We start from the raw sequence: 14109 nt of genomic DNA on the forward strand, positions 1-14109 counted from the left end.
TCGTATTTGAAAAGCTCTCGTGAGCCGAGCTACATTATTTTGTTCACTTTATTATAATGTGTATGTAGAAAATTATAGGTACTTACAAAAAAAATAAAAAAAATAAAAAAATAATAAAAACTTCAGACCCTTATTATAATATATCAACACATACGGAAATTTTGAACATTATATTATTGATAAGTACCAGCTATGCTTTAGAGTGACCAAGCAGAATGGTAAAATAATTATGGATTCGATCTAAGACGAATGGATGTAACCATTTGGATGTAACAAATAATATAAAAGAAAAAAAAGAAAAAAAATATTAAAATACTTCAAAGTTCAAATAGATCAATACTAATATATATAAAGATAAATTAAAAAATATTAAAAATTAATAATTTAATATTAATTTAATTTAAGTGATTTGTATTTTTTTTATATTGTATTTTAATTGTTAGCGTTCCCATTATAATAAAAAATAAAGTTTTAGATATATTTTTAACGTATTATAATAATAATTCACATATTAATACAAATAACTATCTTTAAAGTTGCATTTTAATTTTTAATTTTTATTATTAATATTTCTATTGATTATTAATTTTTTTTTGTCGTCTAATTTTTTCCAACCCAAACGGTTTTGTTTATTTATCGTTTTAGATTATGAAACCAATAAATTTTGTGATTTTACCTAACCTGACTTATATTTTATAGACGTGTAACAGGTTTTTAATTTTAATGAAAATAAACAAATGATAAATTTATAATTAAAGAACACAATGGTTTGAAATTGTAAAGAAAATTTTTCATAAAATATCTGTCAAATTATTCGTTTCCTCATTCTACTCAGATTATAGAAATCATTACAGCCTATAATGTTGCGCTATACCGATATAATATTATGTGCAATATTTGTATTATATTCTATTGAATCTTCAATTCAAATCCAATTTATTCTTTTATTATTTTTTTGAATGTCAACAATTATTGTTTAGTCATTAAGGTTTAATTTATTAATAATGTAATTTTATTAATAAAACATAACTCTCTATTCTTTATCGAGAAAAAAAATTAAAACATAACTAATAATATCCATATTTACTATAAAGTAATTTCTATTTTATCTGTTAATAATTTAATTTTTAGTTTTAAATCTATAATATTATAAACCAATTTTCTATGCTTAAATTATTCGATTGATGGAATTTGTTTATCTAGATGCTGAGCAACATTTATTTTGTTAAAAGAGATATAATTTTAATATTGTTTTCGATCTTATATATTTTAATAGTTTAATAAAACAATTTTAGTTTAGTAACCATAATTATTTTGATTAGAAGCATATACTTAACCTGAATATTTAACATTGAAAAATAAATTATTTATTTCAGTTTGTCCTTTTCATTAATTCAGTAGTTGAAATTGAAGTGCTGACGAAGATACCCTAAAATTGTATTAAATTAATTAAATTACGTAGGTGATTAAATGGTTAATACAAATGCATATTTTATAGAATCCAATATCCATCAATTTATGCATGAGTTATCTCAATAAAATTGAATAGTCAATCGTTTTAGTATTATATTAATAAATTACAAACAACAATTTACATTTAACACAAATAAAATGTATTGTTGCATAATGTATGATATATAGGTAGGTACTTGAAATATAATTATTAGTCGTATACTCATCTCAACTGAAATTAATTAATTTCAAATTTCAATACTTATTCTACGTTTGTAGTATAAAGTTTCTTTTTTAAAATGATTAATGTTTATAAAACGTATAACATGCATACTATTAAGGATTAATATATATATTTTATACACAAATTTAGGAATCAAAATTGTTATGATTACTTAATGTCAGCGATTGATTATGATGTTGTTTAAATTCGAGTTTTCTGTAATTAAATACAAATATGTATATGAATTACGAACAATAATTTCCATATTAAGCAATCAAATAACTTCACTATATGCCCAAGACTCAGGTCGCTAGATAATATATCCATAGTTGCACGTTATAATTTTGATGATTTATTGGAAAATATTGCCATATTTGTAAAATAACTTTGAGCGGACTGTGGAGTGCGGTAAAATAAATCTTGGGTTGGGTATTTATCAATTTTAACTTATATTATCTGATAAAATAAAAAATATCGTACCTTCTGACTGTAGAATACAATTTATATAATAATTTTCAAGGCACTTTTAATATTTGAAAAATTTTATCCTTAAATAAAACAAAATATTATTTTACTAAGAATCTAAATACATTTGTTGGTTTTAAATTAGTAGGTAGTAATTATTAGAAACAACTACTATAATATTATAAGTATTGATAATAATTTCAATGGTAAATAAATTATTATTAGGCACGATTTTCAAATAGCATTTTTTATATGAGTACTACCTATTTATAGTAAATATATTTAATCGTTTAAGATGGTTAAAAATGTATAATGTACATGTATTTTTATTTTATTTAGTTCGCTATGTTAAATTGAAGTTAATATCTTATCAGTTTATATTACTTGAACCTATTTTAAATAAAAAGCAAAACATTTTAATTTTAATGAAGTGCTTTTCAAAAATAAAAACACTTCTTAAGATACTCTAATTTTATAATTTAATGTTATTAAATATTATTTTTTAAATTTTTAAATAATAAAAATATCCTATTTATGCAGAAATGACAATTAAATTGTTGTATTCTTAAGTATAACAGAAAAGTTAAAAGTTGATAACAGACAGTCTATTTTATAAATAAATAATTTAAATAAAAAAAGATATATATATATACACACACTATAAGACAATATTATTAGTATTAAAATTAAAACTCTATTTGAAGTAATGTGGACAAAGACAAAATCCATTTTGACAGTTATTTTTTTTTATTATCTATGTGTGTTTATAATACAATCGTAACAACAAATTCGGTCAAATAGATTCGGGGTTACCTATATTGTATATTATGCATGACTTGTATGAGTAGGGTATCCCCGTTCCATGCAGATTTAGGTAGGTAATGGAATCGGAGTATATAAACCACTGAACCTGTCAACAGAAGCACATTCTACAATCTATCATGGCTCTCCACGCATCATTGGTAAGTACTATTATTTAATATAAGTTATGGATCGTATACAAATAAAATATTTTTTGAAAAATTATTTAACACTTGTAGATATTTGTAAAATTTAATTTTCATTGTGCATATAATATTTATAAATAATTCTCTTAGAGTTTCTCGACATTACTTTACCGTAGAGTAAAAAAGAATAAAAAAAAATTAAAATGCCAAGTATAAGTTTAAAAATTAAAATAAAACTTATAAAGTTATAACCATTCCTATACTCGTAAAAGACATAATTATTTTAGAACGAGTAATCAGTTTTTATTGCAATGGGCATAACATACATTATAGGTATCAATAAATTACTAATTATTTTAAGATTAAACTACGAGTTTCATTGTTATAAATTATTATGTTCCTATACCATATACGTTTAAGAAAATGTCTTTGTTGCAGTTACATTTAAATAGTGTTTTTCTATATATTCCGTGGTTATTTAATAATATTTTATGTGCGTTGTTCTTTAAACTTAAATTACTTAACTAACAAAATAACACGGTAACAAATTTATATTAATTACCATCAATTACGGATTATCATACTACAGACTAATAGTTATAAATGATTAAGTTTTTGTGTTAGTTTTCATTTTACAACTATAGGTATATACTATTATAGTCATTATATTAATTTGCAGAAAAAAATACATTTATATAAAACTAAAATAAACTTTATGTATCAACTAACTAATAATTATGTTTTTTTTTGTAGGTGCTAGTCTCCGCTGCGTGTCTTATAAGCTTTTCTGTGACGGGAGAAGAAATATCCAAACTCACAGAAGAGAAAACAGAGACGAAACCTGAAAATGTTGATGATGTAACTGCCAAAAGAGTGATTTTCGGTGCCTTACACCCGATCAACCATAATATTGGTGCTGGCGGCGGTTACGGTTCAGGTTCTGGTCACGGCGCAGGTGCCTCAGGGGCCGGAATAGGCGTTGGTTTCGGTTTGGGTGGCGGTGGTGGTGCAGAAGGAGGTGGTGCAGGAGGCGGAGGAGCTGGAGGAGGTTATGGCATCGGCGGTGGATCATCCAACAGTAACTATGGACCGGTGTCGGTTATGGACAAGGAAGCGGTTCCGGCGGTGCTGGTTATGGACAAGGAAGCGGTTCTGGCGGTGCTGGTTATGGACAAGGAATTGGTGCCGGTGGTGCTGGTTATGGGCAAGGTAGCGGCTCTGGCAGTTCCAATTATGGTCAAGGAAGTGGTTCTGGTTATGGACAAGGAAGTGGTTCTGGCGGTTTCGGTTATGGACAGGGAAGCGGTTCTAGTGGTTCCGGATATGGACATGGAAGTGGTTTTGGTGGTTCAAGTTACGGACAGGGAAGCGGTTCCGGTAGTTTTGGACATGGAAGTGGTTATGGTTCAGGAAGTGGTTCAAGCAGTAACACTGGTGGATACGGTGTCGGGTCTGGAGGAAGCTATGCTAACGGTTTTGGAGCCGGTCAAGGTAGTGGTTTTGGCGGTGGATCTGGAGGAGGATACGGAGGTGGATCCGGCCAAGGAGGTGGCTTTGGTGGCGGTATCAGTCACGGACACGGACACGGCGGTGGTTTCGGACACGGCGCAGGTTACGGTCACGGCGGTGGATTTGGTCACGGCGTTGGATTCGGGCATGGCGGTGGTTACGGTGCCGGTGGTGGATTCGGCGGTGGTCATAGTATCTTTGGTCTACACCACAAGCCTCAACTCATCGGAGCCCTCGCACACGGTGGCGGCATCGGGTTCGGCGTTGGTGCCGGCGGCGGTGCAGCAGCTCCTTATGGTTAACTGCAAGAGTCATACGCATATATGAACTCAACATCATAATTTATAATTATAATTCAACTACCGTATAATAATATATAAAATTATTTATTCATCTATAACTTATTTTGGTGCACGTGCACCGACTAAATCACACGGAAATCTTTTGTTTTAGTATTTTATTGTGTTTATTTAATTTCTCTATTATAATATTCTATTATACTTAAATATGTATATTTTTATTTATGTTTTAATATTAAAAATCTTGTTTGCAATGAATACATGCATATTATTTCTATTACAGATGAAATAATTGAATACATAAATAATGAATAATCGTTCAGAAATCGATAAATACCTATCCTAACTTATTTATGATTATATTATGATAGGTATTCCGCCGCACTCGTATTCACGTAAGCTAAAATCTAAACAAAAAAAACGACACTTCCATTATTTTAATTATTATTCAGATATTAGATAAAATACATTTAAATTTTTTTTAAATTTTTGATCAATAACATGAATATGTTGTAACTTTATAGTGTACTTGAACACTTGTAGATACCTATAGTAAAATCATAAATATATTTTGTAGTTTTTAATACTTTATAAAAACCAAGGTTTTTGTTTAGCTTAAGTTTTTATAGTTATAATATACTACATATTGTATAACTAAATAACTTGATAGTTATTATTTATCAACACTTTTATTGAATACATGATGTTACAGGGATTATTCTAAAGCGCATTCTAATTGCGTATTTGGAAAAGCTAGATACACACTTGATAATCAATTTTTGCGTAACTAATTTAACATAATTTATTGTTACCTATATGCTTATATTTATAAGATAAGACAAGCAAATAGTAGTTCTGTAGTATCTATAGGAATGTGTCAGAAATAATTTGCAATAAAACAATCATTTTATATACCTACCTACTTAGTACCTACATTAATGATTAATAATTATAATTTAAAAATGTTGATTAAAACTACTATTGATTATAAATCAATAAAACTACTAAACTATGTTTATTATTAGAAATCGTAGGCAAGAGCCGACTACTTGGAGTTAAAGAAAATACCGATAAAGAAAATCACCGATTAACCATTTTCCGTCAGTATTATATTTATAATTAGGGCTGAGATTTATATTTTATAGTATTATTACTATAGTATTTGTTACTTGTTTAGTTCTGGAAATAATGATCTAAGTATGGAGTATACAGATTTAATGGAACATAGTATATTAGAAGAAATACGATACGACAAATTCCATAGCCTAAATTGGTGCAATATTTTCTGGGTTCTATTTTCATAGGCTTATTTAAAAAAAATGTGTAGTTGATAAAAATCCTTAGAATAAGCTATCTACATGATAAAAAATACGCGTGGTCAAGTGGGTACCGCTCTACTGTACATTAGATGCCCTGTGGATTATTATTATATTATATAGGAATGTTAAATTTGAATCCAATGATAAGCATCATTGTATACGAAAAATGATTATGAACGGAGATGATTTGTCAGCGTATGACATAGTATACAAAATATATTATATTTTAAATTGGATGGTGGAAAAGGTGGTTTATGTTTTAATAACCCGAATACCTCAAAATTTAATTATGTACAGAAAATCTGAAAATGTCAATTTAAACAACTGGTGTCTGTTTCAAGTTTCTACGACTAATAATTTTTTAACTATAACAAAAACATAAAATTATTTGATAGAAAATCGTTATTTTACGACTGAATTTTGTAAAAAATTGTAATTTTTTTTAATTGTCCAACGTTCAAGTTCTTTTATAATTATTGCAAGTCAAACATATGGAAAATCTAGTATTAAATTTTCAAATCTTAGTTATTTACATAATTTGCAAATAGTCATGATTTTGACGAATTTTTGTCAATATTTGAACTTCAAATATTAATAAAAAAAAATTATGTCTATGGACTCTTATAATTTTTGAATCACTATAAGAATAACTAATGAAGAACTTTTTATTTAATTTTCAAATATTTTGACTCAGCCAAAAAAATTGTATCGATACTTATATAAAAAAAAAAAATTTTAAATACCTATAAATAGCCTTAAAATAAGCAAAATATTTTGATAACTAAATTATGTAAAAAAGACTTCAATCTAAAGAATTGGTGAAATTTTTAAGTATCTACGATCTATATACTTTTTGAATAATTATAAATATAACAAATATTAAAAATCGTTAGAGGATAAATCGTTATCGTTCTGCAATTTTATAAAAAGTTTAAATTCAGACGCTCATAACATTTTTTTCTATAATGATGCTTCGAGTTTTCTCTACTTGGATATAAATACTAAAAATGTTATGAATTTTTAACTACAAAATAACTTGTAAATTTTAGCGATTTTGACATGTTTCGTAAATTGAACTTTCAACGCTTATAAAAAAAATTACGACTAACATTTTTGATTTTTTTTAACTACAATAAGAATAAATTATAAAAAAATCTTGTATTTGATTTTCAAATTTTTTTGTGCATCCAAAATTTTTGATCAATTTTCCAAAACAAAAAAATATTTAAAAAAAATCGAAATTTTCAATTGTCTGAGTATTCTGAAAATTTAACCGTGTATAGGTAAGACTAATATAGACATTTGGTGAAAATCTCATGTATTTACTAATATTAGTTTTTGAGTTACAATAATATAAAAAAATCGAGTTTTTGTAAACTGTAGGAAAATTCTTATTTTTGACCTCTATAACCACTCCTGAAGTTTTAAATGGAAGCATTATTTCAACAAATTGTACTGTACACAGACACAAAATAAAAATTCACACATCATTGTAAAATCAATACATTCATGTTCCGAATCACAATTTCGTAGTCAAATTTTACTTACAGTAAACGTGTTTACAATAATTTTAATTTTTAAAGTATATTATTGTATATTAAATGCAGTATACACTATAGCACGGATGACAAATCCACGACACGCGTGCCCAAAGGAGACACGCGAAAAATTTAAATATTGTCACTATTTATAATTATATTATATTATAATATATATAATAGGTAAAAATATTTTGAGCTTACGGCTTTTATCGGTCATTATTGAATACAATATAATATAAGATATTTTTGTTTTAACCCGGCTCGAAAAAAAAGGTATTTTTTAGCACGTACTGTTCAAAAGGTTTTCCACCCCTGTTAATGTATCTATATAGTACTTAACTACTTTGTGTCTTTGTATATCTATCAATCCCTGGTGAAGATAAGGATGAATTATTGTCTATAGCAATTACTTAAACTTTCATCATAATTCATATTTTTTTCCGTAACAAAGACTAATGGAAACGAAGAATTAAAAGCCTGGAAAGTTGACTTAATCTTCACATTTAAACAGAAAGTTAATAGTGATACTACGATTTAATTGATTCATCTTTGGCGTAACAAATTATTTTTGTAAATTCTACCCCAAGAGTAAAGAATGAATTGTATTTACAATGATTTTGTGTGTGTATGTGTGTATAAGTACAGAAAAATATTCGAAAATATTCTTAGATCTTCTACAACTTTAAGGATGGTTTCTGATAGCAAAGTGGATCTAGCTTGTACTTTTGAGAAGTTGAAATAATTGTAGATAGCTAGATACTTTGAATTTGCATTACATTTTTATATCAGAATTTTATATGAATGATAAGACTTACAAAATAATTGCATTATTTTTAAGCAATATATAAGCATGTGAAATTTTCAATTTTTTTTTTTTTTTAATGTTATTGCCAATAAAAAGATCTTCAATTTTTCAAAAACAAATAAACACAGATACCTAAAATGTTCATCAAATATTTATATATTATCATTTTCTATTTACAGACAATTTAAATTTTCGTATTTATTTATTTATTTATTTTTTATAAATACTATTAAAAAAATTATAAATGGGTAAAAATGATTGAAAATTTAACCTATGCTCTTAATGAGTGGTCTATCCAAAATTAAAAAATATCAAAAATTTATTTTGTAGTTAAATTTAAAAATTGAATGCAAGTTTCTTTATAACTGTATACATTTTCTACCTGTATAAAAAAAATCTAATAGAAAATCAAAATTGTATGAGCATTTTAAGTTCAAATTTTTACAACATTGAAAAATATTGAATATTCACCAGTATAACTATTTTTTTCAAACGATCTTTACAAAATTCATCAAAATCATAAAAATTTAAAAACTTCAATTATTTCATAGTTAAAACTTAATAAAATCTTCAATTTTATAGCTAAGGTTTGAAAATTGATTAGAAGTGGAACTAAAAAATCAAATTATTTTGTTATAATTCAAAAACATTATTCGTGGGAACCTAAAACGTTTATGTTTATCATGAATCGACACCTACTGTACAGTTAAACGTAGTTGAACAATTCTAAACTATCAAATTACAAAATATTAAATACTTAACTAAAATTAATATGAAGTGATACACAATATAATATAAACAATACAAATTACCTAAATTATACTTAAAAATAGTAATAGATGCCGGTTCACTTTCAGTATTTTTAGCTTAAAATTGTTTTTTCGTATACTTGAATAATTTATTATTGATTAAAAAAATATCGTATTTTAATTATCCATTCAGTGCTAAACCTACCAATGTATCTATTATATTTTAGGCTGTGGGTGAGTTGGGGACTTCAGTGACTCGACAATATTTTAGCTGTAGGTCAGTTGCAGTTCGAGTAATTAAAATTACCTATGTACCTCTCTATACCTAATAGATAAGGCACTGGCTTCATAGCGATAACGTTCGAATTTCAAATATTGACAAAAATTCGTTACAATCATAAATATTTGCAAATTATTTTATAGTTAATTAAAATTTATAAAAAAAAATTTTATAAATAGCTAAGAGTTGAAAATTTAATACTAGATTTTCCATATGTTTGACTTACAATAATTATAAAATAACTTGAACGTTGACCAATTAATCATTTTATGTGTTTGTTATAGTTAAAAACTATTAGTCGTAGAAATTTGAAACATACATCAGTTGTTTGAAATTTGAATTAACATTTTCTGTACATGATTTAATTTTGAGGTATTCAGGTCATTAAAACATGAACCACCTTTTTCACCATCCAATTTAAAATATATATCCTAGGTAGGCAAATCATCTCCGTTCAGAGCCATTTTTCGTATACAATGATACCTACCTATTATTGGATTAAAATTTAACTCTCTTAATTCTTATATATTATAATAGTGATCCATAGGGCACCCAATGTACTACAGAGCGGTGGTCACTAGACCACGCTTTTTTATTTCGACTTTAATATAAATTATGATTAGAGAAGTCGACCTTGGCACGCGGGTACTTACTTATATAACCAATCAATTAGTCAAAAAATACCTAGATGTGAGATAAAAAGTTCTACATTTTTTTTATTGCTATATTATAGTTATAATAATAGGTTACCTATGTGATAAAAGTTGTTTGTATATAGCAGTATGCTGTTCACATAGTTTAATTTATAATATGAACAGATTCAATAATAGATTGATATCTAGGCCTATTGGAAATAATAACTAAAGAGCAGTAACTATTTTTTTTTTTTTTTTTTTATTGTCTCAAATTGTATAGAGTGTTTAATATGTCACTTAACATTTATAAACTTTTAAATAGTGACGTCGAAATGAAAAATCACACTTTTTTGGTCGATAAATAATTAAAAACTTATTATGTTATATAATATTATAATCACCAAAATAATGGACTTCAAATAATTATTACAGATGTCTACTCCTACAGTGTAAAGCTCACACTTATATAAAACTAAAAAAGTCAGCCGTGTTCGTTATTAATTTAATATCCTATTGGACTATGGCCTGTATTAAAACTATAAGATAAAAACAAAAAAATTTCCATTCGTAAAACATAAAATACATTTATGAGATTATTAGATATTTATACAGAAAAATGACTTATAAGTTTTAGTATTTACCTAACTCAACTCAAGCTTTTATTTTTCTGAACATTTTGACTTAACTTAATTACCTTGATACTCAAATTTATTATTTTTAAATTAACTTTAATTAACCTAAGCTCATTATACTTTTAGAATTTTAGATAACTAGTCGCAAAACTGCGAATTTTGTGTACATATTATGCTAGTTATTTAAATATTTTAACGTTTAGACCATATACCATAAATATATTGTCTTATACATGATTTCAATTTATTACATTATGATTTAACTATTTAATAACATTACAGATTTAATATTTTACTTGAAATGGCGACATGATTAGATTACTCCTTTGTATGATCACAAGAATAGAGAAATAATAAAAAGCCCTAACCCTTAAAACTTCATTCAAAATATATATTATAACTTTAGTTAGAATTTAAATGTTTTAAAAAACTACAAAATAATAAATGTCCTTAAAAATATGTTGTATGAATATCAAAATATGGTAAAAAGTGAAAAATATATTCTAAAAAATATTGTGTTAAGGATTTGTTATTCCTAATACCTATACATAAATATATAAAAAAAAAAAAAATTAAAATATGCATTTGTGAAAAAAACACGCAACGTTTACGAATGAAATCTGATAGTGATAGTTGATAAGCGAACAATATAATAAAATCAAACATTTTCGTTTATAAAAACTAAAACTTAAAACTAATAATAATAATAATAATAATGAAAAAACATAAAATAAGTTGAAGTATAACGAAATATTTAAGATGTATTCAATAGTTTAATAATTTATAGGTATAGGTAACAAAAAATATCAAAATAATTAAATACACAGTTAACTTTAAAGTCTCCAAAACATGTAAAGTAAAAATTGCATATTTTAATCTCTATTAATTAAACAGCAAAAATTGCTACAACATTCAAACTTGTATTAAAACAATTGAATAGTAGTACATACAAATATATAGCCAATAGTCGTAAATAATATATATTATTTATGAATACCGGGTATGACCTATTAATTATATTTACTCATAAATTAAATAATTTAAATATTAGTATAATGGTATAATTATAGTATATACTAGTTAAAGCTAAGTATTTATACATTTTCATGATAAATATAAAATAATCGAAAATATGACGTATGTAACAGAAAAAAAAATACTAGTCAAGTGAGTAACGCTCTGCTGTATAGTTGGTCACTATAATGGATGTATTGAATTTGAATTCAATGATAGGTATCATTGTATACGAAAAACGATTCTGAACGGATATTATTTGTCAGCCTAAGATATAATTTCCAGTGATTGGTGAAAAAGGTGGTTTATGTTTTAATGGCCCGAATACAGCAGTATTCAAGTTATTTTATAATTATTGTTAGCCAAACTTATAGAAAATCTTGTATTAAATATTTAACTCTTAGCTACTTATACAAACAATATTATGAATTATACCTATAAAATAATTTACAAATATTCATGATTTTGACGAATTTTTGTCAATATTTGAACTTCAAATGTTAATAAAAAAAATTGTGCCAATGTATTCTTATAATTTTTGAATCACTATAAGACTTTCTTATGAGGGACTTAGTATTACATTTTTTAAGTATTTTGACACAGCCAAAAATTTGTTATCGATATTTATAAAAAAAAAAAAAAACCAATACTTCAAATGCCTATAAATAGTGTTAAAATAAGTAAAATATTTTGAAAATTAAATCATGTACCTAAAGAAAATGTCAATCTAAATAACTGGTGAAATTGTCAAGTATCTACGACTCATACTTTTTGAATAATACCAAATATTTAAAACCATTTGAGAAGAAATCGTTATCGTTATGAAATTTTGTAAAAATTTAAAAATTCAAATACACTTAAAATTTTTCTTTTAATGATGCTTCGAGTTTTCTTTATAGCTATTTGTTAGAAAACATTTGGAAAATTTAATGTTGAACTTTTTAACCTTAGATACAAACATAACAACTTTTATGATTTTTAACTACAAAATTACTTGAAAATTTTAGGGATTTTTCCATATTTTTTAAAAATTTATACTATAAACGCTTATAAAACTACAATAAGAACAACTCATAAGGAACCTTGTATTAAATTTTCAAGTTTTTTGGGACACCTACAATTTTTTTATCGATACAAAAATCAAAAATTTCGGTTGTCCTTAAATAGCTAAAAAAAAATTGAACTGTATATAGATAACACTTGAATAAACATTTGGTGAAAATTTCAAGTATTTACAGTGATTAGTTTTTGAGTAATATTCATGTAAAAAAATCGATTTGGACAAAAACTGGTTTTACGTGAAAATTCCTATTTTTCCGTCACTTTTTTTTTGTTTTTTTTTCGATTTTTTTTAAAAAAAACAGTTGGAAAATATTTACTTTTGATCTTTATAATGCACCAAGGACTTTTCCATCGAAAGCCACCCCTGAAGTTTGAAATTGAAGTATTATTTCGACAAGTTATGCTGTACAGTGTACATAGACACACACACACACACACACACACACACACACAAACACTCATCATTGTAAAATCAATACATTCATCTCTTCGTTCAGAATCTATAAATCAAATATTTAAAATATCTACAAATAACCTAAAAAGAACTAGAATATTATGAAAATTATAAAATTAGTTGAAAATCTTTAAAAAAATATTTTTTCTAAATATTTCAAGCTCCTACGTGTGGTACTATTATTTTAATAAATACTTAAAACAAAAAAAAAATAAAAGCTTTTCTTTGGGCAAAGTCCTATTTCTACCAGATACCACTCTTAAAGTTGAAAATTGAAGTTTTTTTAATGTTCTCATTAGAGGAATATCTAAGATAAACACATAAAAACAACCCATACATTATTGTAAAACCTATACATTAATTTCTTTATTCAGAAGCAGATAACTTAGAATAAATGGTTACAATATACTGTTATAAATAATATAAATAAATAAGTAATTAAGTTTAGTTGTTTGTTTTTGTGTTTTTTTTTTCAATTCGAATGTAATCATTATCAAGATTTAATTAAACATTTAAGAATGATTATTTGTGTTGCAAATTGTAATTATAAATTAATTGTATCTTCTAAAAGAGTAAAATATAAAAAAATATTTATAACCCATACCTCCCCGGAATGAAGTAAATACGTAATGTTTGTTGTATTTTTATTAAAATATTTATTAGTTGATACATTAAATAACATTGAGGTAATATATGTTATAGATGTTGATATATATATATGCG

At 25.4% G+C, this 14109-nt stretch overlaps 1 protein-coding gene across 1 annotated transcript; it reads left to right on the forward strand.

The window, feature by feature from the left end:
- Positions 1-2977: 2977 nt before the first annotated feature.
- LOC114127550 (translation initiation factor IF-2-like) lies at positions 2978-5153 on the forward strand. Its single transcript, XM_027991819.2, has 2 exons — positions 2978-3102; positions 3841-5153. Exons 1-2 carry the CDS (start codon positions 3082-3084, stop codon positions 4921-4923), a joined length of 1104 nt encoding a protein of 367 aa, XP_027847620.2. The 5' UTR covers positions 2978-3081; the 3' UTR covers positions 4924-5153.
- The last annotated feature ends 8956 nt before the right edge of the window (positions 5154-14109 follow it).

Source organism: Aphis gossypii, chromosome X (assembly GCF_020184175.1).
Source record: "Aphis gossypii isolate Hap1 chromosome X, ASM2018417v2, whole genome shotgun sequence".
Taxonomy (NCBI): domain Eukaryota; kingdom Metazoa; phylum Arthropoda; class Insecta; order Hemiptera; family Aphididae; genus Aphis; species Aphis gossypii.

Coding starts and splice junctions, on each gene's coding strand:
- LOC114127550 (XM_027991819.2), top strand. CDS start 3,082: ATGGCTCTCCACGCATCATTG. Junction 3,103..3,840: donor TGGCTCTCCACGCATCATTG/GTAAGTACTATT, acceptor TTTTTTTTGTAG/GTGCTAGTCTCCGCTGCGTG.